The sequence below is a fragment of the Jaculus jaculus genome, chromosome 15, assembly GCF_020740685.1.
Source record: "Jaculus jaculus isolate mJacJac1 chromosome 15, mJacJac1.mat.Y.cur, whole genome shotgun sequence".
Classification (NCBI taxonomy): domain Eukaryota; kingdom Metazoa; phylum Chordata; class Mammalia; order Rodentia; family Dipodidae; genus Jaculus; species Jaculus jaculus.
The window spans coordinates 49,039,166-49,064,591 of NC_059116.1; the positions used below are offsets into that span (position 1 = coordinate 49,039,166).

At 41.6% G+C, this 25,426-nt stretch overlaps 1 protein-coding gene across 1 annotated transcript in view; it reads left to right on the forward strand.

The window, feature by feature from the left end:
- Positions 1-5,746, forward strand: part of Rprd1a (regulation of nuclear pre-mRNA domain containing 1A) — an 80,113-nt gene extending 74,367 nt beyond the window's left edge. The window contains exon 7 of the mRNA XM_004666778.2: positions 2,396-5,746. Coding sequence (XP_004666835.1) covers positions 2,396-2,545 — 150 coding nt within the window. The 3' untranslated portion in view covers positions 2,546-5,746. The remainder of the gene's footprint in view (positions 1-2,395) is intronic.
- The last annotated feature ends 19,680 nt before the right edge of the window (positions 5,747-25,426 follow it).

The window sequence follows — 25,426 nt, forward strand, 5'->3', positions numbered from 1 at the left end:
CCTGGGTAGTGTTGTGTTGATACACCAGACAGTATCACGTACACAGTGTGAGCACTGTTGAGTAAGGAACCAGGCTGTGGGCTCCTGCGTCTTCTCTTGAGCACCAATGGGGCCACATAAACTCACAGGACACTGGTCTGGATGATAATCAGTTATCAGGCTCAGCCAGTGTTTTCTACAGATTGTTCAGTTGTTTAACTCTTTTCTTCTTAGGCTATGACAGTAATAATACATTCAACTACCACTGTTTTGTCTGTTTGTTTTTCAAGGTAGGGTTTTGCTCTAGCTCAGGCTGATGTGGAAATCACTGTGTAGTCTAAGGATGGCCTCAAATTCACAGCAACCTTCTTACACCTGCCTCCTGAGTGCTGGGATTCAAGGTGTGTACTACCACACCTGGCTGAAAGGATTAATGATTACATGGCTTGTTTGTTTGTTTTTTTTTTTGTTTGTTTGTTTTTTGGTTTTTCGAGGTAGGGTCTCACTCTAGCCCAGGCTGACCTAGAATTCACTATGGAGTCTCAGGGTGGCCTCGAACTCAGGGCAATCCTCCTACCTCTGCCTCCCACGTGATGGGATTAAAGGCATGTGCCAGCATGCCCAGCCGGCTTCATGTTTTAATGCCTGGCATATAATGATCATTAAATAAGTGACAGCTTTTGTTTGTTTTGTTTTTTGAACATGTAGCCCATGCTGGTCTTGAACTTGCTGTGTAGTTGAGGTGAGGTGGTGAGGAACCTCCTGAGTGCTGGTTTACAACCCTGGTGGTTTTTATTGTTACTGTTTTTGGCTAAAGTCTTAATTGTGCCTATCATTTGAATTAGAAATTGAAAGAGGGCAGGAGAGATGGCTTAGAGGTTAAGGTGCTTGTCTGTGAAGCCTAAGGACCAATGTTTGACTCTCCAGATCCCATCTAAACCAGGTGCACAAAGGTGAGGCAAGTACAAGGTTGCAAATGGGCACTAGGTGGTGCATGCATCTGAAGTTGATTTCAGTGGTTGAGGTCCTGGCCTACCAGTTCTCTCTCTCTTTCTCTAAAAAGAAAATAAAATAAAACACCATTTATCCCCATTGACATAGGAACTCACTTTATTGCCGCAGCTGGCCGCAAACCCCTGGGCTGAAGAGAACCTTCTGCCTCAGCTTCCCAAGTAACTGGATTTGATTGTATTTCAAGCACTTGGGAGGTAGAAGCAGTTTGATTAGAACTGCAAAGTCATTCTTTTTTTTTTTTTAACTCTATATTGTATTTGACAGAGGAGGAGGGAGGGATCAGGAGGGAAAGAGAGAGGGAGAGAATGAGCGCACCAGGGCCCCCAGCCACTGCAAATGATCTCCAGATGTGTTTGCCCTCTTGTGCATCTGGCTTATGTGGGTCCTGGGGAATCGAACCAGGGTCCTTTGGCTTTGCAGGAAAATGCCTTAACTGCTAAGCCATCCCTCCATTCCAGAACTACAGGGCCATTCTTGGCACATAATGGAATATTCCAAACAGACTCAGGTACTGATAATGCTACTATGGTTGGTGCCATATTCACAAGAGGAAACACTGCAAAATTTCAGTTTAGTTTTGTGAAATCTGATGTTTCAGATTACTTGAAAACTTTATACAGAGGTAGAGGATATTAATATGCTAGCCTTATTTCTTTAGGTATGAAACGGCAGTTAAAGATTATGCTTTTTCATAACAATACTCTTTACCTAGTTATATTTAAATATTTCGTATTTATTTGCACACACAAGAGTGAGTGAGCGAGTGAGTGAATATGGGTGTGCCAGGGCCTCTTGCCTATACCACTTTGTGCATCACATCTGGCTTTATGTGGATACTGGGGAATCAAACTCAACACCTTAAACCACTCCACTGCAAATGAACACCATATGCTTGCACCATATATCAGGGTGGCTTGAAAATTGAACTTGGACCAGCAGATTTTGCAGACAAGTGCCTTTAACAGCTGATCCACCTTCCCAGGCCTCCAAACTCCTGGTTTTTGTTTGTTTGTTTTTGTTTTTTTCCCAGGCTGGGTCTCACTCTAGCCCAGGCTGACCTGAAACTCACTCTGTAGCCTCAGGCTGGTTTTGAACTCATGGTAATCCTCCTACCTCAAAGTGCTGGGATTGAAGGCATGTGCCACATGCCTGGCCAAACTCCTCTTTTTATTAGCACATATTAATTATGCAAAGGTAGATTTTATTATATTTTCATAGTAGACAGGATGTACTTTGATTATATGCACCTACTTTATTACCCCCTTTAGATGGTCCTGACCAATTTCATAATTTTTTATTAGGCATTAACTGAAAATAGAGCACATTTTGTGCAGCATATTAGCTAGATACCCAGTGCTAATGTGGGTTTTTTTTTTTTTTTTTTTTTTTTTTTTTGTTACAGGAATACAAGCGCAAGCTAGCCAGAGTTTCCATGGTGCGCAAAGAACTCAGGTCTCGGATCCAGAGCCTGCCAGATCTGTCTCGACTGCCTAATGTCACTGGCAGTCACATGCACCTGCCCTTTGCTGGGGACATCTACAGCGAAGATTGACAGCCACTCTCTTTCCCAAGTCCAGGACTTTGCGAGAGATGGAGACAGGTTAGGTGGATAGTCCTGTAGCATTATTTTTATATAGTGTTGAGAGAATGGTACTAACACAAGAAATGACAAGTAATTTATAAAATTGTTTAAAATTGTTCATTTACTATTTTATTAGTGAGTTAACCTGACAGTTTAAACAAGGTAATGATCTCTGTGAATTAATGAACTTACAAATAGTGATTATTTTCAACAGATCTTTTTGTAAATTTTTTTTTTTTTTGATTGAGGGCCTTGTGACAAATTCCATGTTTCTGTTCCTTCATATATTTCAATTGTTTTTCTTTACTTTCTTTAGTATCTAATCACTGTATGCTGTCTAATTCCTAAATGGGAAGAACTAATCAGGAACTGGTTGAGACTTTAGTAAAGTTAGGACTTGATTATGGACAGGGTTAAGTGTTAGAACATTCTTTGCCCCTTTTCTCAACCCAAATACTGGCGCTGTGCCTTCTCATGGCTTTAATTTTTATTCATTGGAGGTCAGTAATTTAACACTAACATGAACACCACATGGAAGGTCAGATCAAAGCTTAGAGAACTTTTCCTCAGTAGCACTGTAGTAGTCCTATTTCTGATTGCCAGGACAGACTAAAAAGACTGTTCAAAAGGGACTCCATTGATAGAACCATATGGAAAAAAGCTGTAGATTTGTTGTTCTGCCAAGAGAGAACACCTTTGATTCTAGAGCTGACCTCTGTCTTCTGGGTCATTCATCTCTTAACATGACTGAACCTTTAATAAAAGAGCCACTTTTATTATTCATCATCAATAGTACTGTTAGCTTTAATAGCTCAAGAAGTTAATATATATTAATTTTCAATAAAGCAGCCTGGAACATTTAGCTATCTCTTGAAGGTTCTTGAATATTTGGGAATTAGGCAATCCTATACTACAGGGTAGATCTGGTAACCCTTTTATTTGTATGTTTACAGATGTAAATACAGAACAAATGTACTTTTATTTCTAACCCTATGTGTTAGAGCAGCTGCATGCTCTCCAGCTTTCCTTTTCAATCACATTGTTAAGCTGTGGATTTGTATTCAATGATGACAGGATAAGCATTTTTCTCATTCATTACTTTACATCTCTGACATTTCTCATTGTAATCGCATCGAATTAGGTACTTAATAGAACTCCTTTTAAATACTAAATGCCAATTATGCCTCACTACTCTAGCTTCACCCTTAACTTTTTTGTTCAGTATTAGCAATTGTAGGTGAAATGAATTTAAATGTGGAGAAGGCAAATAATTTATTTTTAAGGGCCAGTAGTTTGGGAAACTGTGCTTTTAACAGCTTGACCTCTTCCCTAAACAGAGATCCATGTAAGGAGTCACCCCATGCACATCTGTTATATTCTGGTGTGTGTTTTAGAGTATTTGGGGAGTTAGGACACATTTTCTCCCAGAAATTCCAGTAGTTAGGCTCCCTGTGTACACTACCACTGATGCTTACTTACCAGGGAACCTGTGCTTAGTTTATAATGTGGTTGGTAAGTTACTGAATGCATATCCAGCATTTGTAGTAGCATTTTGAAGCATGATGTGTAACAGTTACTCACATATTGGGTGTCTGCCTGTGCTGTATGTCTCTGTCCCTTGGTATAGGGACTAGAAGAAAAGATTCAGCCAAGGAGGGCAGTGATCAATGCACAATTACAAAACCTGGTTAGACCTGTTAAGAAAGGGTGCAAGTAAGTTAGTCTTGTTAGTGCGAAAGCAAAGCCATGTATGTTAACTTATTTTCAGTATCATGACCTTATTTATGATCTGCTAACATGGTGGTTTATCCATCCAATACACACATACACACACACACACACACACACACACACACACACACACTTTCCATTTGTAACTAATTTATAAACCATGTGCTCCTGGGAAAATTTGCTGAAATATTTTCACCATTTAAGGCAGACTTCTGACTTGGATACCCATTTTAATGCTGGCATCTGCTCTGAATATTTATAAGATATATTTATTTTTGTAAAGAGCTTGATGAGATTTGTGAGTGATGGTACCCAAGAACCTGAGTCCACCTTTGACCAACCCTCCACAGACTTCTGGGTCAGATAGTCCTGCATCTCACTAGCTGAACACAAACTAAATCTGTCTACAAGTCACATATCCAGTCTTACAATAGTTAGTGGTGTAGGCCTTAGCAGTAAATTGTCTTTTCAAAAGGAAATACATTTTCTCAAGAAATGGGTTTAGGTTGGGGTACTAAATACCAAATTCTAAATCATGAGCATTTTCTCCTCTGTGGACCTCAGACAAATCATGCATCTTAATGCCACTGGCCTGTTCCCTCAAGCGAGAGAACCTTGTCACCTTATTTGCAGTGAGGGTGCCGTGCTTTGAATGGACACCATTACTCTTTTCTCCACAAACAGTGCAGAGAGCTGTCTGGAGTGACAATTTGAGCAGATTCCCTGACGCTCCTGCCTTCAATACAGTAAGTAAAGACACAGGAACTGGGCATCTTGAGAAAATCGGCTGTCATCTGAGGAAAACCATTCCATGTATAGCTGTTGGGGAAACTCTTTCACATGTATTCTGAACCAGGGTTTTCTTACAAGCACTCCTTGAGAATCAACAAAAGCTGGGGTGATCCCCATGATTTTGATTTGCAAGCAACAGAATGCTCACTGTCAGTTGTCACTGTCCATGAGCAACACATCTTTACAGTATAGTTAGTGAATGAACTGGTTCTTAGAACTCCTACAGAAAAACTCAACAGTAAACTAATTGGGAAAGATAGAAGGTCCTTCCTGAATTTCCCACTCTAAAAATTAAAATCATATGAAATCACTTACAGCTACTAAATTCTAAATTGTTTCTTTTTTCTTTCTTTCTTTTTTTTTGCTATTAAGAAATAGCTTAAAGATGCAGTCTTGTTTCACAGTTGCTGCAGTGTATCAATCTTGTATGAGTGTAAGCTCAGTTCTCTATGGAGAAAAGGAATGTTTAGGGAATGTTGTGTTAATAGATTTATTTATACTGACCATTTGTTGCCAACTGTGATTACAGCCATCCAGTCTGTGCAAGGTGGCAGTAGCACTAAGATGAACTTGCCCTGTTTGTTTACTGTTGGCTATATCTGATGACAGTAAAAGATCTTCTTAATAAAGTTTTATGTTCTTTTTGAAGATCCTTTGTGTAGGTTATTTTTGTGAATTTGATTCATTGGATAAAGGGTGGGAGGGGAGGGACTAATGGAGGGCCATAGTGCTGGAGGATCAGTGAGGTAATAGCAGAGAAACCGCTAAAGGATATTCCTGAACTTGGCCAATGGTTGCCAGATTTTAAGTACTGGAATCACCTGAAGCATTAACTACAGATGGCTGAGTGCTACCCACCACTGGGGTAAGGCCCAGTGGTTGACTTTTTCAACATCATGCTGGCATCACTGGGTTTAGTGACCACTGCTCCAGACCAAAACTCTCAAGTCCATGCTTTGTGACTGAAAATATTTAAGCCATTATAGGTAATAGTCAAGTATGGGTATTACAGTTGCATACATATTTGGTTCCTTTTGGGCAGAGAATAGACCTTTTCTTACCTGCCCAGCGCTGCCTAAGCATTTTCTTTATTTTTTTGGTTTTTGTTTTTCCTTTCCTTTTCAAGGTATGGCCTTGCTTGCTCTAGCCCAGGCTGACCTGGAGTTCTGGGGTTAAAGGTATGCACCACCACACCTGACTCTTAAGGGTTTTCAGTTAGACAGTTTCATTTGGTACCTAAGACTTACTGGAACATAGATCCGTTCACCATACCTTTATTTTTATTTTGCAGGGGATTAAACTTGTGGCCTCCAGCATGCTAGGCCAATGCTCTAGCATTGGGCTGTACTTCAGTCCTTCATGCTTTGAAATTTGGGAAATACTAGAAATCTGTGAGACCTGCCTGGAGAAATGGCTCAGTAGTTATAGGTGCTGGCTTGCAAAGCATGATGGGTTTAATTTCCCAGAACCCACATATAGCCAGATGCACAGAGTGGTGCATGTGCTTGAAGTTTGTTTTCAGTGGCATTATCTGTCCCCCTTTGTCTGTCTCTACTTCTCAAGTAAATAAATAAATAAAATTTAAAAAATCTGTTATTTATTGAGGCAGATAGATAGATAGATAGAGAATAGGCGTGCCAAGTCCTTTAGCCACTGCCAATAAACTCCAGATGCATGTATCACCTTGTGCATTTGGCTTATGTGGGTCCTGGGGAATCAAACCTGTGTCCTTTGGCTTTGTGGGCAAGTGCCTTACTCGCTCAGCCAAAGCCATCTCTCTCTAGCCGGTAGGCCAGAGTTCTTTGATAAGGCTTAGTTGAGGTTGGGGATGTAGCTCAGTCATAAAATGCTGGCATAGCATGTGCAAGGCCCTGGGTTAGATCTACAGCAGCACACATACACACAGGCAACTCATTTGAAGCTATAAAGTCAGAAAAATGTTATATTTCTCTATATTTCTTTATACCTATCTTAGAGAAAAATAGAAGTCACTTCCTTGTAGGAGATCATAAAAGAATGGAATGAAACACTTTTTTAAGCAGATGGGGATGGTAGATAAATAGGAGGCTCTACTGGTCTGAACAGCATTATCTTGGCCTGCATTGATGAGCAAACTCCTTAAGGGTAGTTAAGTTGAAGATTTCTGGTCTGGTGATTCCTGATCCCAGGCCTACCTCACACCCCCCAGGCACTTCCTGTAACTGACCAACAGACCTGTTTACAAGTTCCTGTTTTTCATCTAAGATACACTGAATTCCCCATTATGTTCAGGATTACTTTTATGGCTGTAACTGTCACATGTAAATTGTGATTTATGGTTTAACTACCATCCTCTATTTTTTCTTAAATGAACATCATGTGGCTATTTCCAATAAAAACTGACACTCCAGTTCGGGCTGCTCTCTGAGATTCTGGGGTACAGACTTGGTATATCAGATTTTTGTCTTCTTTTCTTTCTTTTTTTTACCCAATAAAACTTTGCCTCACGTTCCGTGAGTCTATGGTCTTACTTGTGCGACACCGGACCCCATAACAAAGCCTATTGCAAAAAGAAAACATAATTAATGAGTTGGCGTTTTCTTTTTTTCTTTCTCTAGTCTTGCAAATTTGGGTGATGGTGATCTCTGGCCAGTGTCCCTTGATCTCCATGACTAGATGGCATCTGGTCAACTTTTGTATTTCCATCTCTCTGCAGCAGTAGGTTATATACATTGGAACTTATGTGCAAAGATTCCTTCAGAATCTCATGTTTTAAGTGCCCACATAAGAAACCTTCAGGGCATGCATGCAGATCTGTATCCCCTCCCAAGTCTCTTCCTTCACTTTTTTGTGAGGGGAGGGGTTTTGAGGTAGGGTCTTGCACTAGCACAGGCTGACCTGGAATTCACTATGTAGTCTCAGGGTGGCCTTGAACTCACGCAGGTCTCCTACCTCTGCCTCCAGAGTGCTGGGATTAAAAGCATGTGCCACCACACCCAGCTCCTCATCCTATTTTTAACCAAGAATTGATAAAAGCAGACTCCAGAAGGATAAATTATTAATTATTGAGTTTATTTAGACAGATTCAGAAATTGTGAGAGTGTTAGGTCAGACCAGGTCTCAAGATGGAGTTGCTATAGATGACAAAATGGCAAGGAGAAGCTGCCGTATAGGAAAATGCAAGACCGGTGCTGTCAATGACATTCTTCAGAAACCACCTGACCCATTACCTGTTTACCTTATCTCAAGAGCACCTGACCTCTATTTTGGTAACACATCCTAACTGCATGAAAGGCCTCTATTCCCCTATCCCCCACCGAGCAAAAATGCCTCATAATACCTAACCTTGCTGGGCATGGTGGCACCTGCCTTTAATCCCAGCACTCAGGAGGCAGAGGTAGGAGGATTGCAGTGAGTTCAAGGCCATCCTGAGACTACATAGTGAATTTCAGGTCAGCCTGAGCTAGAATGAGACCCTACTTTGAAAAACCAAATAAATAAATAAAACCTAACCTTTACAAACCCAAAGGTGCTGTGCTCTTCTCTCATGAGACAGCGTGGTAGCTCATGTCTTTCTGGAATAAAACTTTTCCTTTGCTTCAGAGTGGTCTGGTCATTCATGAACCTTACAGTGGAGTTCATTTTGGGGAAATTGGGGTTTAGGAAAATGCTGGAACAGCCACAACTGTGTGAAAGACAGGAAATGCACACTTGTGGAAGGCACATGAGGTTCATGAAGTTCATTTAAAAGAAATGGAGGTCTAGGAAGAGGCTGGAGCAGAGCCACAAGCATGTGGAAGATAGGACATGGGAACTAGGTAGGAAGATTTAGAGGAAACATGCACTCATGTGGAAGGCACAGTGTCTGCCCTGAGCCTCATCATGGAAGAGAGTTAAGAGGGCAAATGGTGGTGGCTTAAGGAAGAATAGCAGAGGGAAAGTACCAGAGCAAAGACCAGGAAATTCAGATGAGAAATGGGTAGTAAAGAGTATTACACCCATGGTTACCCCAAGTTTAGAGAAATTACAGTGAAGTAATGTCTTCCTGAAAAGCAGAGGGAACTAGAGGATTAATGATTGTCCCTAACACTAGAAGACCTTAAAGAAACATCAGAGGCAGCCATTCCCAGACTAGCTTGACAACTCCCATGATTGATGTACTTCCCTTAGCTCAGAAGGCCTTGAAGGAATAGAAACCAAATGGGGTATACTCCCTTAGACAACTCTTACTGAAAAAGCCTATTCTGAGCAAAGACACAAATAGATACTGTTCCTTATCTACTTTCCTTGGACTTGCACCTGGTTCCGTCTGTTTTTTTTAGGATCCTCCTTATAAGCTTGCAACCCAGCCTAGCTCAGTGCTTCAGCCTCCATCCCACAGCAAGGTTGTTGCCCCTCTCTGTGCTTCAATAAACTGTCTGTTGAGATCAAGTCCGGTGTTTTCCGTTGCTTTTCTCTTTCACTTTCCTTACACACAGGTAGCAGGCCCAGAGTTTAGAGGAAACTCCCACATAGTAGATCTAGAAAGGAAATACACACGTGGTAGACACAGATGAGAGAAAAATCATACATGTAATTAAAATGAGAAATTTCTTCAAAATATAAAGCAGATGAAAGGTGAACAGAAAACTACCCAGGCCAAGAAACAATGCTCTCCCCTACTCAGCCAAACTGGGTTGGGGGAAAGCCAGATCATGGATCCAGAGATCACAGGGTAGAGAGAAGGCAGAGATCAGCATGAACAAGCTTTTAGAGTCCATTGAAACGCATTCTTGTAGTAGGGTGTGGTGGCACATGCTTGGGAGGGAGAGGTAGGATCATGGTGAGTTCAAGGCTACCCTGGGACTACAAAGTGAATTCCAGGTCAGCCTGGCATGCATTCTTTTGTCAGATTCAGGTCTGTAGGAGGAAGACCTGATTGGTTTGCAGCTTCAAAGGAGGCTGACCCCGAAGAACAGATCACCAAGGCAGAGTGCTAGACTGTGGAGGCAACAGGTATTGCATCCATTGTGGGTGAAACTGGATCAGACCCTCTGAATGCCCTTCCTGCCTAGGCACAGGTAGCATCCTCTGGTTCCTAACTGAAACTACCTAAAAGAATCTGGCTTTCTCCTGAGTCTCCTTCAATACTGTCCTTGTTCTTTTACTCCTTCAAAAATAGGCCTTTTACCCGGCATGATGGCACATACCTTTATTCCCAGTACTTGGGAGGCAGAGGTAGGATCTCTGAGTTTGAGGCCACCCTGAGACTACATAGTGAGTTCTTGATCCATGTGGGTTAGAGTGAGACCCTGCCTTGAAGAAAAAAAATGTCATAGTTCTACCAATACATCATTAATTTTGGCTGTCTACATGCTCTTAAACATTTAGTAGAAAATACTGTAGTGAGTCCCAGACCAGAAATGAACAGAAGACCACCTGAATAAAAATTAAAAAGGAGGGGCCTGGAGAGATGGCTTAGCAGTTAAGCGCTTGCCTGTGAAGCCTAAGGACCCGGGTGCGAGGCTCGATTCCCCAGGACCCACGTTAGCCAGATGCACAAGGGGGCTCACGCCTCTGGAATTCGTCTGCAGTGGCTGGAAGCCCTGGCGCGCCCATTCTCTCTCTGCCTCTTTCTCTGTCTGTTGCTTTCAAGTAAATAAATAAAAATAAACCAAAAAAAATTATAAAGGAGGGCTGGAGAGGTGGCTTAGCAGTTATGTGCTTGCCTGTGAAGCCTAAGGACCCCAGTTCGAGGCTCGATTCCCCAGGATTCATATTAGCCAGATGCACAAGGGGGCGCATGCATCTGGAGTTCATTTGCAGTTGCTGGAGGCCCTGGCGCGTCCATTCTGTCTTTCTGTCTGCCTCTTTCTCTGTCGCTCTCAAATAAGAATAAACAACAACAAAAAAAAACTAAGAAGGAGAGTATTCAGCCGGATGGCGTCTGTCCCCTCGCAGTGAAGAGAGCAGCCCTGTCCTACTTGTACAGTGAGGGTTTTTTTTTTTTTTTTTTAATACTTTTCTTTATAAGCAGAGAGAGGGAGGGAATGGGCACACAAGAGCCTCCAGTCACTGCAAGCAAACTACAGACACGTGCCACTTCATGCTTCTGGCTTTATGTGGGTAGTGGGGAATTGAACTCAGGTCATTAGGCTTTATAGGCAAGTGCCTTAACCACTGAACCATCTTTCCAGCCCATGACTGTTCTTGCAGGTCATGTGAGCCAGCTGCAGCTTATTTCCACCTCTAGACATCCTACTGCCCAGGATACCCTTCTTCACTCTGTTACTCCTCTGCCTTCTATATTCATTGCCCCCAACCCTTCTTCCATCCTCCATCCCCGGCAAGCTGGGTTCTACACCTCATCTCCATGTTGCCATTTTGCACAGTGGAAAGGTATGGTGTCCTTTCTTTTAACAAGTATTTACTACCAAGTGCTGTCTGTATTTCACTCATTACCTGAACTCTGGGAGAAGCACTATTCAACACAGAAAAGTATTTGGGCTCACAACCTCTTAAGAAAGGAAGACAAGCCAGGTATAGTGGTGCTCACCTTTAATCCCAGCACTTGGGAGGCAAAGGTAGGAGGATTGCTGAGAGTGCAAGGCCACTCTGAGACTACAGAGTGAATTCCAGGTCACCTGGGGCTAAAAGAGAAAATACACCTTGAGAAAAAAATAAAGGAAGATAAAAAGAAAGGGCAGTGAGTGCCACCAATGAGGCAGGTCCAGAGAAGAGTTGCCATGAATGAGCACAGCCTGCACCTGGAATTATTAGAATGTGGTCATTACTTTCTTCACATTATTCACTTTCCCAAAAGATCAGTTCCTATAGGTGCAGGATAAATAAATAGCATGAGTTAGTCTATCTCACAGTTTTAAAAATAGTTCAGTTTATTATTTATTTGCAAGCAGAGAGGGAAATAAAAGAGAGGTAGAGAGAATGGGCACACTAGGGCCTCCAGCCTCTGCAAATGGACTCTAGATGCATTCACCACTTTGTGTATCTGGCATTATGTGGGTACTAGGAAATCAAAGCCAGATTGTTAGGCTTTGTAGGCAAGTGCCTTAACTACTGAGCCATCTCTCCTTCCCCTTATCTCACAATTTTTATTGTGTGTGTGTTTGTATGTGCGTGCGCGCGCGTGTGTTGAGACATGGTCCCACTTTAGCCCATTTGAACTTGGAAATTACTTTGTAGCCCAAACTGCCCTCATGCCTAGTCTCCTGAGTGCTGGAATTAAAGGCACAAGCAGTCGATTTAAGCTTGTTTTATATTATTTTATATATTTTAAACATTCTCTGCCAAAAAAGTATAGTTTAAAAAAGCCAGGTATGGTGACACATGTCTTTAATCCCAGTACTCGGGAGGCACAGTTAGGAGGATTGCCATGAGTTTGAGGCCACCCTGAGACTACAGCGTGAATTCCAGGTCAGTCTGAGCTAGAGTGAGACTCTACCTTAAAGTAAAATAAAATAAAAAAAATTTAACCCTGATTTAGGTTCTGGAACTTGCCCTGTAGTCCCAGGCTGGCTTTGAACTCATGGTAATCCTCCTACCTCTGCCTCCAGAATGCTGAGATTAAAAACATGGGCCACCATGCCCAGCTGTTTTGGGTTTTGGAGACAAGGTTTCACTTGATATTTTTTTTTTTTCACTTTGTATTTTAGGCTGCCTTGGAACTTAGGCTGGCCTTGAACTTTCAGCAATCCTCCTGCTTCAGCCTCCTAAGTGCTGGGCTCACAGGTGTTCACCATGCTTGGATTTTTTAAAATGTATTTTTATTTGTTTATTTTTTATTAGTTATGGGCATACTCAGTGTATAAAACAGCACATGTTGATATCATCTTTACCCTCATCCCTGACACCCCCAAAAGGGACCCTCATTGGGGATGCTGGTTATCCCTATGGGGATGGTGTAGTGGCTCTAACAATCTTTCTGGCCCCTCTCCCGTGAATTTTCCTGAGCCATGTTGGGTTCATTTTTGATCTGCTTCAGTGATGGGCTCTTGGGAGCCTCTATGTCTCTGGATCTTTGGTTTGGTAGGAGTTGAGTGTCCTTTGTGTCTATCTCCTTCACCTCTGTGCTGATACCAAGTTCACCAAGAAAGCAGCACTCTTGCTCATTTCCCCAGTTATTCTATGGTTTCAACTGGGGCCCTGGTGAAGTGTGATGGGCTGTTTATCTCCTCAGATTCTGTGTCCATCTGAAAAAGAGAAGCAGATTCTCCTACAGAGAGTGAAGTCATCACCAGTTAAATGGGATAACCATTATAAGTTTAGAGAGAATTTAATAGGTGTAGGCCCTCTTGTAACCCAAGATTGGTGGGAACTTGATATTGGAGAGCAAACTCATTATTTGGATATAATTCTGACTTGTTTCCCAGTTCCAGCTATGGGTTCCTTTTTACTGGGCGGATCTGTTAGCCAATCCAAGAGCAGGTGGCTACCAACCAAGGCTGTGTGCCACTATTATACTTAGGTGTTTGTGGTGGTTTGATTCAGGTGTCCCCCATAAACTTAGGTGTTCTGAATGCTAGGTTCCCAGCTGATGGAGATTTGGGAATTAATGCCTCCTGGAGGCAGAGTGTTGTTGGAGGCAGGCTTATGGGTGTTATAGCCAGTGTCCCCTTGCCAGTGTTTAGCACACTCTCCTGTTACTATTGTCCACCTTACGTTGGCCAGGGGGTGATGTTCACCCTCTGCTCATGCCATTGTTTTCCTTTTCCCCTGCCATCGTGAAGCTTCCCCTTGAGCCTGTAAGCCAAAATAAACCTCTTTTTTCCCACACTGCTCTTGGTTGGATGATTTCTACCAGCAATGTGAACCTGCCTGCAACAGTAAAGTGGTACCGAGGAGTGGGATTGCTGCTACACACCTAACTGTGGCTTTGGCCTTTTGAAGCTGATTTTCAAGAGGAATGTGGAAGGATTTGAAACCTTGGCCTAAGTGATGGTTTGCAGTGCTGTAATGCAGCTTGATGGATTATTCTGGTCAGAGTTGAAAGACCTGGATGCAGTAAGAACTATGGACTGTGAGGTTTGACTTATGAGGGTGAGAAAGAGCTTTGCTTGGACTGGGCTAGCAGTTTTTGTGAAAAGCTTATGCCCGTGTACTGAGAAGTTGTGCAGGGTTGCTTTGCGTAGAAATGAACTGGTGTGAGCAGAGGGATATGGCACAGAAAAAATGAAATCTTTGGGCCTAAACTGCATCCCATTCATCTGCAAATTGTTTTGAGAGATTACAACCATTGAGATTGGGCTTGCTAACCTGTACTGGGGCAACAGGAAGAATGTAGACTCTTTTGAAGGGGCCTGAGTGCTCAAGGAGTGTCCTGTTCTTCAAAATCTGCTTTATTCCCCAGTAGATTAACAAATTGGCACTCTACCTGGTATTGTGGAGTATAAGAACTGCAGGAAAGAGAGGATCATTGAGTTTGTAACACAGTCTTGTGTTTTGGAAATGGCCATGCATGGGCATTGTGAAGCAGGTTTGCTGGATGCCTGTATGGAGACCCCATGGGGCCATGAAGATGAACCATGGATTGCAGTGGAGACTCAGTGGAGATGCTGGGACCACAAGATGGCTGCCAAGGAGAGCTGCTGGCCTTAGATGAAGTTTTCCAGGACTGTGAGTAGCCTAGCTGGAGGGGAAGAATTGAAACTCCAGAGAATTGTTGCTGGGTAGAATTATCAGACTTGGAGACTTGTCACTGACTAGAGTTGTTGGACTTGGAGCTGCAGAGTTGGTGTTTGCCCTGTCGAAATCATGTATTGCTTGAGTATTTCTGTGCTATGCCCAATGCCATCTTTTGCAGTGTGAATGTTTATTCTGTGCCATAATGGTTTTTTTGAGGTTATTTTTTGGTATTATGGTTCAGTTAAATGATCTTAGACTATGGGGATGTATGAACATCATTGGAATTGATAAAAACTATGGGGAATTTTAAAAGTTGGATGAATGCATTGCATTTTATATCATGTATGGTTATCAGTTTATGGGGCCTAGGAGTGGAATATTATCATTTGAAGTGTCCTCCATAAACTTAGTTGTTCTGAATGCTAGGTTCCCAGCTTATGGTGATTTGGGAATTAATGCCTCCTGGAGGCAGTGTATTGTTGGAGGTGGGCTTATGGGTGTTATGGCCATTTTCTCAGTGTTTTTGTCAGTGTTTGGCACACTCTCCTGTTACTATGGTCCACCTTATGTTGGTCAGGGGTTGATGACCCTATGCTCATGCCATTGTTTTACCCTGCTATCATGAAGCTTCCCCTCAAGCCTGTAAGCCAAAATAAACCTCTTTTTCCCATAAGCTGCTCTTGGTTTGGTGTTTTCTACTAGCAATGTGAACCTGACTGCAGCAGTGAGCATCATGTCAGGTTTATAGTGAGTTCTAAAAATATTTTTTTAAATTTTTTATTTATTTATTTGAGAGCAACAGACGCAGAGAGAAAGACAGATAGAGGGAGAGAGAGAGAATGGGCGCACCAGGGCTTCCAGCCTCTGCAAACGAACTCCAGACGCGTGTGCCCCCTTGTGCATCTGGCTAACGTGGGACCTGGGGAACCGAGCCTCGAACCCGGGTCCTTAGGCTTCACAGGCAAGCGCTTAACTGCTAAGCCATCTCTCCAGCCCCTAAAGTGAGTTTTAAAGGCAAAACCACATTCCTTTACAGTGACCTACCCCTCACTCTTCGGTCATCCCTCCCCCCACAATTATCTTTTGCAAGAGCAAGCAAACACGGTTTATAAAAGCAGAACTTGGGCAGAGCAAGCTCCAGAGAAGGGCAAGACCAAACACCATCTGTAGCTCTATGGAGTATCAGGCCACCTTGACATCAGGGAAAGACTAACATCAGATGTCTTTAGTGGAATCATGCCTTCAGGCTTGTAGTCATTGCTCTGTGTTAATCTTTAATCTTTTATGACTCCTTAAGAATGTCAAGATGGCTGAGTGGCCTAAGATGGCTCCCCTTAGGTCTGTTCACCAGAGGTTGTTTCAATATAACTGCAAAATATTATAATATGAACAGATATTCAGACTAATAGGCTCCCCTGTCTAACACTGGCTTACGATACTAAGCTCTTATCCCCCCCTTAAAATTTTTTTTTTAATTGTGAGAGAAAGACAGAGATACAGAAATAGACAGGGAGGGGGGGGGGAGAATGGGCATGCCAGAGCCTCCAGCCACTGTAAACAAACTCCAGACATGTGCGCCTCTTGTGCATCGGGCTTACGTGGGTCCTGGGGTATCAAACCTGGGTCCTTTTGCTTTGCAGGTGAATGCATTCACTGATAAGCCACCCCTCCAGCCCACTACTAAGCTCTTATATTAAGTCATGCCTCCTTCTGCCTCTGGCACTTGTAAGTCACCACATAATTTGCCTTTGATTGGGAAGATCCTGACACTGGCCAGAGGAGCAACTGACTTGGATTTGATTGCTACAAGGATGTAGAAATTTCCCCACAAGGGCTGGAGAGATGGCTTAGTGGTTAAGTGCTTGCCTGTGAAGCCTAAGGACTCTGGTTCAAGGCTTGATTCCCCAGGACTCACATTAGCCAGATTCTCCAGGACCCACATTAACCAGATGCACAAGGGGGCGCACGTGTCTGAAGTTTGTTTGCAGTGGCTGGAGGCCCTGTCATGCCCATTTCTCTCTCCCTCCCTCCCCCCCTCCCTCCTCTCTGTCTGTCACTCTCAAATAAATAAAGAAAAATAAACTTAAAAGAAGTTCCCCCACAATATTTGGGGAAGCTTTGGCAGATGACCTGGTATACTTTCTGAGTGCAGAAGTAAAGTGCACACTTCTACAATATGGCTTGCTTCTGGCAAATGAGACTTTAGAGGACTGTTCCTAGGGAACAGAAACTTTACTAGTCGGGTATGGCAGAGCACTCAAGAAGGCCCAAATGTTTCAAAAGATGGTTAAGTGTCTAGGATTTCAAATCTCAAGAGGCCCTGGGACCTGAGCAGAAAAGGACAGTCTGGACCCTGCCTGTCCCAAACACCTGCAGTAAGTTCTGGCGTTCTAAGGGGCAGCTGGCTTCTGTCACATTGGGATACCTAACTATTCACTAATAGTCAAATCCCTCTATGAAGTTGTGGTAGAAAAGAAGCTAAAAGTTGAACTGATATGCTGAGTTACTGTAAGAGTTAATTACTAAGGAGCTAAGACTTATCTGTTAGCAGATAGAAAAATCCCAAAGGAGGAACTGTTCAGAAAGGGCCCAAAGGGATGATAAGAAGGAAAGGTGGGGGAGAGCTAATCAAAATCTAAGAGGATATGAATTAGTCATATGGAAACCTACTTTTTTGGACAATGGAACACCCAGAAGCCGTAGGTTGTTATTAGAAAATTTTCAGTGCCAGGGATGGGATACCTTGTAGTAACTTGTTGGCCAGGGAGGTCCCTGATATACCCAAAACATTACAGGCCATTGCCAAGGCTCTTGGTTTCTCACCAGGAATAGTTGGTAAGATCCTATTGCTAAAGACTCCACATATTTGGGCTGAAAGGTCGCTCTGAAATCAAGCTGGGGCTGAGCTGAATACCTCCTTCATGTAGACCAGCTGACAGAAAGCTAGAAAAAGCTATGCTGCATGTAGTTCAATGGGAGAGAAAAATCACCAATGAAGATATTCAACAGTAGACACTTCAAGCCTTAAATGGCCAACCAGGCCAAATGAGCCAGCAGGTGCAATAGTGGCATGTCTGTTATGGGGGAAACAAACCACTCTCTAATTGGAATGGAGACCTACTCCATGGGAGAGAATATATGACTGATACTGAAAACTTATGACGGGTAATCATGAGCCCAAACTGCCCAGTAAGCACTTCTTGTAATGTTCATACCCATATATTCATGCTACTGTCACTTTTGGTTAGAGAAGCTTCTCTTCTGAGATGGTGGTGACCTTGGGATGACTCAGAAGGCAGAATAGTGCTAAGAAGAAGTGACAGCACTGAAATATCTCTATCACACCTTCCAAGGCTCAGGGTCCATTGCGGAAGAGGTGGCAGAAAGAATGTAAGAGCCAAAGGAACTATAGGTCTTACAGCGTGCTCCTCCAGACACAAAATGGACTGGATATCCATGACCTTATGGTGCCTGAGACTACCTATACAAAACCACCATAATAGGAGAAAAAATGATGACATTAAAATAAGAGAGAGACTGATTCAGAGGGGAAAGAGGTATGACAAGCGTTTTTATTCACAACTTCCATGATTGCAAAGAATATCCCATGGTAATTCCCTCCCTCCCACCACTTTCTCCTTTGAAACTCCACTTTCAATCACATCCCCTTCCCCCCTCAATCAGTATGACTTTTATTTTGATGTCATGATCTTTTCTGCCTATTATGATGGCCTTGTGTAGGTAGTGTCAGGCACGCTGAGGTCATGGATACCCAGGGCAGTTTGTGTCTGGAGGAGCACATTGTATAAGATCAGAACCCCAAAATGAAGATGCAAGCTATGCAACCCTGACCAAAAACAGCAGAACTTGGAGAAAGCAACAAAGAGCCAATAGTCATATGAATGCTGTCCTCACTATATTATACCTAATAGAAAAGAACCAGGAAGGATTGACATTTTCACAATACTGATTGTTCCAATCCAAGAACAGAATGTCTTTCCATTTCCTTGTATCTTCTGTAATTTTTTGCTTGAGTGTTTTAAAGTTCATGTTGTAGAGATCCTTCACTTCTTTGGTTAAGTTTATTCCAAGGTACTTCATTTGCTTATTTATTTTTTGAGGCAATTGTGAATGGGAGAGATTTCCAGGTTTCATCATCTGCATGTTTGTTGTTAGTACATAGAAAAGCTACTGATTTCTGTGTATTTATTTTGTATCCTGCTACATTGCTAAAAGTGTTTACTAGCTATACCAGTTTGCTGGTAGAGTTTTTAGGGTATTTTATGCATAGAATCATAACATCTGCAAATAGTGATAATTTGATCTCTTCCTTTACAATTTCTATCCCCTTTATGAGTGTCTATTGCCTTATTGCTATAGCTTAGACTTCCAGTACTATATTTAATAAAAGTGGGGAGAATGGACACCCTTGTCTTATTCCTGAGTTTAGTGGAAAAGCTTCAAGTTTTTCCCCATTTAGTGTTATGTTGGCTGTAGGTTTGTTGTAAATAGGAAGGAAATGGAAAAACATTCCATGTTCTTGGATTGGAAGAATCAATATTGTGAAAATGTCAATCTTACCAAAAGCAATCTACACATTGAATGCAATCCCCATTAAAATTCCAATGGCATTCTTCACAGAAATATAGAAAACAATCCTAAAATTCATTTGGAAGCACAAAATATCTCAAATAGCCAAAACAGTTTTGAGCAACAAAAATAAGGCTGGTGGTATCACCATATCCGATTTTAAGTGATATTAAAAAGCCATCATAACAACACAGCATGGTATTGGCACAAAGACAGATGTGTAGATCAATGGAACAGAACAGAAGACCCAGATGTTAATCCAAGCATCTATAGCCACCTGATTTTTGACAAAAATGCCAAAAGTATTCAATGGAGAAAAGACAGCCCCTTCAACAAGTGGTGCTGGGAAAACTGGATATCTATATGTAGAAAGATGAAAATAGATCCTTGTCTTTCTCCATGCACAAAAATCAAATCCAAGTAGATCAGGGACCCAAATATCAGACCTAAAACTCTGAAATTGCTCAAGGACAAGGTAGGGGAAACCATTCAATATACTGGCATAGGTAATCACTTTCTCAGAAAATAAAACCACTAATCAACCATTGAGATCTCATGAAATTACAAAGCTTTTGTACAGCAAAGGACACTGTGAATAGAGCAAAGAGACAACCTACAGAATGGGACAAAATCTTCACCAGCTACACGTCTGACAGGGGATTAATACCCAGAATATGCAAAGAACTCAAAAACAGAACAATAAGAAATCAAACAACCCAATGAAAAAATGGGCTATAGAAGTAAATAGAGAGTTTTCAACATAAGAAATACAGATGGCGTATAAGTATCTACAAAAATGTTCTACATCCCTAGTCATCAGGGAAATGCAGATTAAAACTATGTTGAGATTCCATCTCACTCCTATCAGAATGGCTACCATCATGAAAACAAATGACCATAACTGCTGATGAAGATGGGGGAAAAGAGGAACCCTTCTACACTGTTGGTGAGAATGCAATCTGGTCCAGCCATTGTGGAAATCAGTGTGAAGGTTCCTAAGACAGCTAAAGATTGATCTACCATATGACCCAGTTATAGCACTCCTAGGCATATTTCCTAAGGACTCATCTCATTACCTTAGAGAAACTTGTTCAACCATGTTTATTCGCAATCAATTCACAATAGCTGGAAAATGTAACCAGCCTATATGTCCCTCAAGTGATGAATGGATAATGAAGATATGGCACATTTATACAATGGAGTTCTACTCAGCAGTAAAGAAAAAATAAGTTACGAAATTTGCAGGAAAATGTATGGATCTGGAGAGGATTATGCTAAGTGAGGTAACTCAGGCCCAGAAAGCCAAGTGTCATATGTTCTCACTCATACGTGGATCCTAGCTACAGATGATTGTACTTCTGTGAGAGTAGGAAAAAAACTCAGTAGCAAAGGCCAGTAAGCTAGAAAAGAGATATAAAGTGAGGAGAAAGGAAAGGAGGAGGTGCTTAATGGATGGTATTGTATATATCTAAGGAGAAGAATAGATTAATGGGGGTGAAAAGGTCCAAGTGAGGTCAGGGAAAGAGATTGAGTAAAAGAAAGGTGGAGGGAGGGCTAATCAAAATCTAAGAGGATATAAATAAATCATATGAAAACCTACTTTATTGGAAAATGGAACACTCAGGAGCTCTATATTGTTACTAGAAAATTTTCAGTGCCAGTGATGGGATACCTTCCAGTGAGTTGTTGGCCAGGGAGGTCCATGATGCCCCCAAAACATTACAGGCCATTGCCAAGGCCTTGGTTTCCCACCAGGAATAGATGGGAAGATCCTATTGCTGAAGACACCACATACTTGGGCTGCAAGGTCACTGAAAAATCAGGCTAGAACTGAGCTAATAACTTCCAAAATGTAGACAAGCTGACAGAAAGCTAGAAGAAACCATTTTGCATGCAGTTCAATGGGAGAGAGAGAAATCACCAGTGAAGATACTCAACAGTGGATGCTGTAAGTCTTATATTTTGCCAGCCAGCCCAAATGAACAAATGGGTACAATAGTGTCACATCTGTCATGGTGGAAACCACCTGCCCTCTGATTGGACTAGAGCCATGTATATACTATGCTCATCAAGTTGCCCAGTAAGAACTATTCTTAATGTTCATACCTATATATTAATGCTACTCTTACTTTTGGTAGAGAACCTTCTCTTTTCAGATGGCAGTGACCTTGGGATGACTCAGAAGGCATCATGGTGCTAGGAAGAAGTGACAGGAGTGCTCAGCACTGCAATATATCACATCTTCCAAGACTCAGGGTCCATTGCGGAAGAGGTAGCAGAAAGAATGTAAAAGCCAAAGGAAGGGTAGGACTCCTTACCATCTGTTCCACCAGACACAAAATTGCCTGGATATCTATGACCTCACAGTGCCTGACACTACCTACACAAGACCATCATAGTAGGAGGAAAAGATCATGACATCAAAATAAAAGAGAGACTGATTGAGAGGAGGAGGGGATATAATGGAGAATGGAGTTTCAAAGGGGAAAGTGGGGGGAGGGAGAGCATTATCATGGGATATTTTTTATAATCATGGAAGTTGTTAATAAAAATAATAATAATAAAATTTAAACAATGGGCTGTGGAACTGAACAGAGAGTTCTCAATGGAAGAAATGCAGATGGCATATAAACATCTAAAAAAGTGCTCTACATCCTTAGCCATCAGGGAAGTGCAAATTAAAACTACCTTATGATTCCATCTTTCCCCTCTCAGAATGGCTACCAGCAAGAAAACAAATGACAATAAATGTTGGCGAGGATGTGGTAAAAGGGGTACCCTTCTGTGTTATTGGTGGGAATGTAATCTGGTACAGCCATTGTGGAAATCAGTGTGCAGGTTCTTGAGACAGCTAAAAAATAGATTACCCTATATAGGGGTATAGCACTCCTAGGCATATATACTAATGACTCATCTCACTACATTAGAGACCCTTGCCCAACCATGTTTATTGCTGCTCTATTCACAATAGCTAAGAGATGGAACCAGCCTAGATATCCATGAACAAGTGAATGGATAGTAAAGGTGTGGTACATTTATGCAATGAAGTTCTATTCAGCAGTAAAGAAAAATGAAATTTGCAGGGAAATGGATGGATCTGGAAAGGATTATTCTAAGTGAGGTAACCCAGGCCCAGAAAGCCAAATATTACATATTCTCTCTTACATATGGATCCTAGCTACAAATGTATAGACTTGTGTGTGAGCTAGAATCAAAAATCAGTAGCAGAGGCCCATAAGCTAGAAAAAGGCTATAAGGGAGGGAGGATAGGAAAAGATTTTAAGGGATGGTAATATATATATATTATATATATTATATATATATATTAATATATATATATATATTACCATATATATATATATGTAAGTAGAAGAACAAATTACAGGGAAGAGAGAGGCTTAAGCTAGGTTAGGGAAAGAGATTGTATAAAAGAAGGGTAGGGGGAGGGTCACAAAAATTCAAGATATTCTGAATAAGACATATGAAAATCTACTTTCTCGAATAATGGTACATCCAGAAGCCATAGATTGTTACTAGAAAATTTTCAGTGTCAGATATGGGATACCTTCCAGTGAGTCATTAGCCAGGGAGGACTCTGTTGCCTCCAAAACATTATAAGCTATTGCCAAGGCCTTTGACTTCTCATGAGAAAGAGATAGTAAGACTCTGTTGCTGAATACTTCACATGCCTGAGCAGCAAAGTCACTGAGAAATCAAGCTGGAGCTGAGTAGAAAACCTTCTCCCTGTAGGCCAGCCAACTGAAAGCTGGAAAAAGCTGCACTATATTCAGACTTATGGGAAACAGAAGTCATCAGCAGTGAAAACAGTGGACCCTGGAAGCCTCAAGTTTGGCCAGATGATGGAACAAGTGCAACAGTGGCATGTCTGCTGTGGAGGAAACCAACTGCTCTCTAATTGGCCCATTCTATGCTGGTACTGAAAACCTAATCAAAATCCTATGGGAGGGGAGGTCATGAGCCTTAGGGGTATAAAGCCTGCTCTTTTCTGGATAAATGCATATATTACTTTCACCAAATTGCCCTGAAAGCACTACACTTAATGTTCATACTCATATATTAATGCTACTCTCACTTCTGGTTAGAAAAACTTCTCTTTTCAGATGGCGATAACCACTGGGATGACCCAAAAGGCAACATAGTGCTGAGAAGAAGGGACAGAGGAGTGTCCAGCACTGAAACATTTCACATTCCAAGGCTCAGGGTCCATTGCAGAAGAGGTGGTAGAAAGAATGTAAGAGCCAAAGGAAAGGGACCAATCTACACAAATAAGCTTAAGCACAAAAACCACATGAACAAAAAATGGAATAACAATAACTAAAGATGTGAAAGACCTACCCAATAAAAACATAAAAACTCTCAAGAAAGAAATTGAGGAAGACTTGAGAAAATGGAAATACTTCCCATGCTCCTGGATAGACAGAATTAACATTGTGAAAATGGCAATCTTGCCAAAGGCAATATACAGATTTAATGCAATACCAATAAAAATCCCAACATTTTCTTCACAGAGATTGAAAAATATGATCTCAAAATTCATATGGAACAGCACAAGGCCTCGGCTATCCAAGTATATCCTCAGCAAAAGAAATACCTCTGGATGCATCACCATACCTGATCTAAAGCTACATTTCAAAGCCATAGTAATAAAAACAACATGGTACTGGCATAAAAACTGTATTATAGACCAGTGGAACAGAATCAAGGACCCAGACTTTGGGTCAAGTAACTACAGCTACTTGATATTTATTTGGCAAAGGCCCTAACAATGTAGGCTGGGGAAAAGGCAGTATCTTCAACAAATGGTTCTGGACAAACTGGATAACCATATGCAGGAAAGTAAAACTCAATCCACATATCTCGCCATGCACAAAAATCAAGTCCAAATGGATCAAAGACCTCAATATAATACCAGAAACTCAGCTACTACTGGAAGAAAAATATAGGAGTAACTTTCCATGATATAGGAATGGGAAAAGACTTCCTGAGCAAAACCCCAGTACCTCAGGAACTTAAACAATCAATCATTGGGATCTTATGAAGCTGAAAACTTTGTTCACAGAAAACATACAAAAAGCAAAGCCAATAGATTACCCACAGAATGGGATAAAATTTTTGCTAAATGTCCAACTGACAGAGGCCTAATCACTAGAATCTACAAGGAACTCAAAAACCTAAACAATAAAAAGTCAAACAACCCACTCACAAAATGGGGCAAAGAACTGGACCGGGAGTTCTCACAAGAAGAAATACAAATGACAACCACACACTTAAGAAAATGTTCATTGCTAATCATCAGGGAAATGCAAATAAAAACAACCATGAGAGGGGTGGAGAGATGGCTTAGTGTTTAAGGCATTTGCCTGCAAAGCCAAAGGATCCTGGTTCAACTCTCCAGGACCCACATAAGCACAAGGTTGTGCATGCATCTGGAGTTCATTTGCAGTGGCTGGAGGCCCTGGCATGCCCATTCTCTCTTTCTTTCTCTCTCCCTCTTTCTCTCTCTCAAGTAAATAAAATATGTTAAAAAAAAAAAAAAAAACCATGGGGCTGCCGAGATGGCTTAGCGGTTAAGCGCTTGCCTGTGAAGCCTAAGAACCTTGGTTCAAGGCTCAATTCCCCAGGACCCATGCTATCCACATATACAAGGGGCACACATGTCTGGAGTTTGTTTGCAGTGGCTGAAGGCCCTGGCATGCCCATTCTCTGTTGCTCTCAAATAAATTAATTAAAAAAAAAAAAAACAAACCATAAGATTCCACCTTGCCCCAGTAAGGATAGGAAACAAGAAATCAAATGGAAACAAATACTGGCAAGGATGTGGAGATATAGAAGCCCTCATTCATTGTTGGTGGGAATGTAAGATGGTACAACCACTATGGAAAGCAATACAGAGCCTCCTAAAAAGGTTGAGTATAGATTAACCAACAGACCCAGTCATTCCCTTACTGTGCATTTATCCTAAAAGTTCCATGCCTCAGTTCAGAGAGATTTGCTCCACCATGTTTATAGCTGCTCAATTCATACTAGCTAAGAGCTGGAATTAACCCAGATGTCCATCATTAGAAAAATGGATAACCAAGATATGGCATATCTACCTGATAGAATTCTACACAGCAT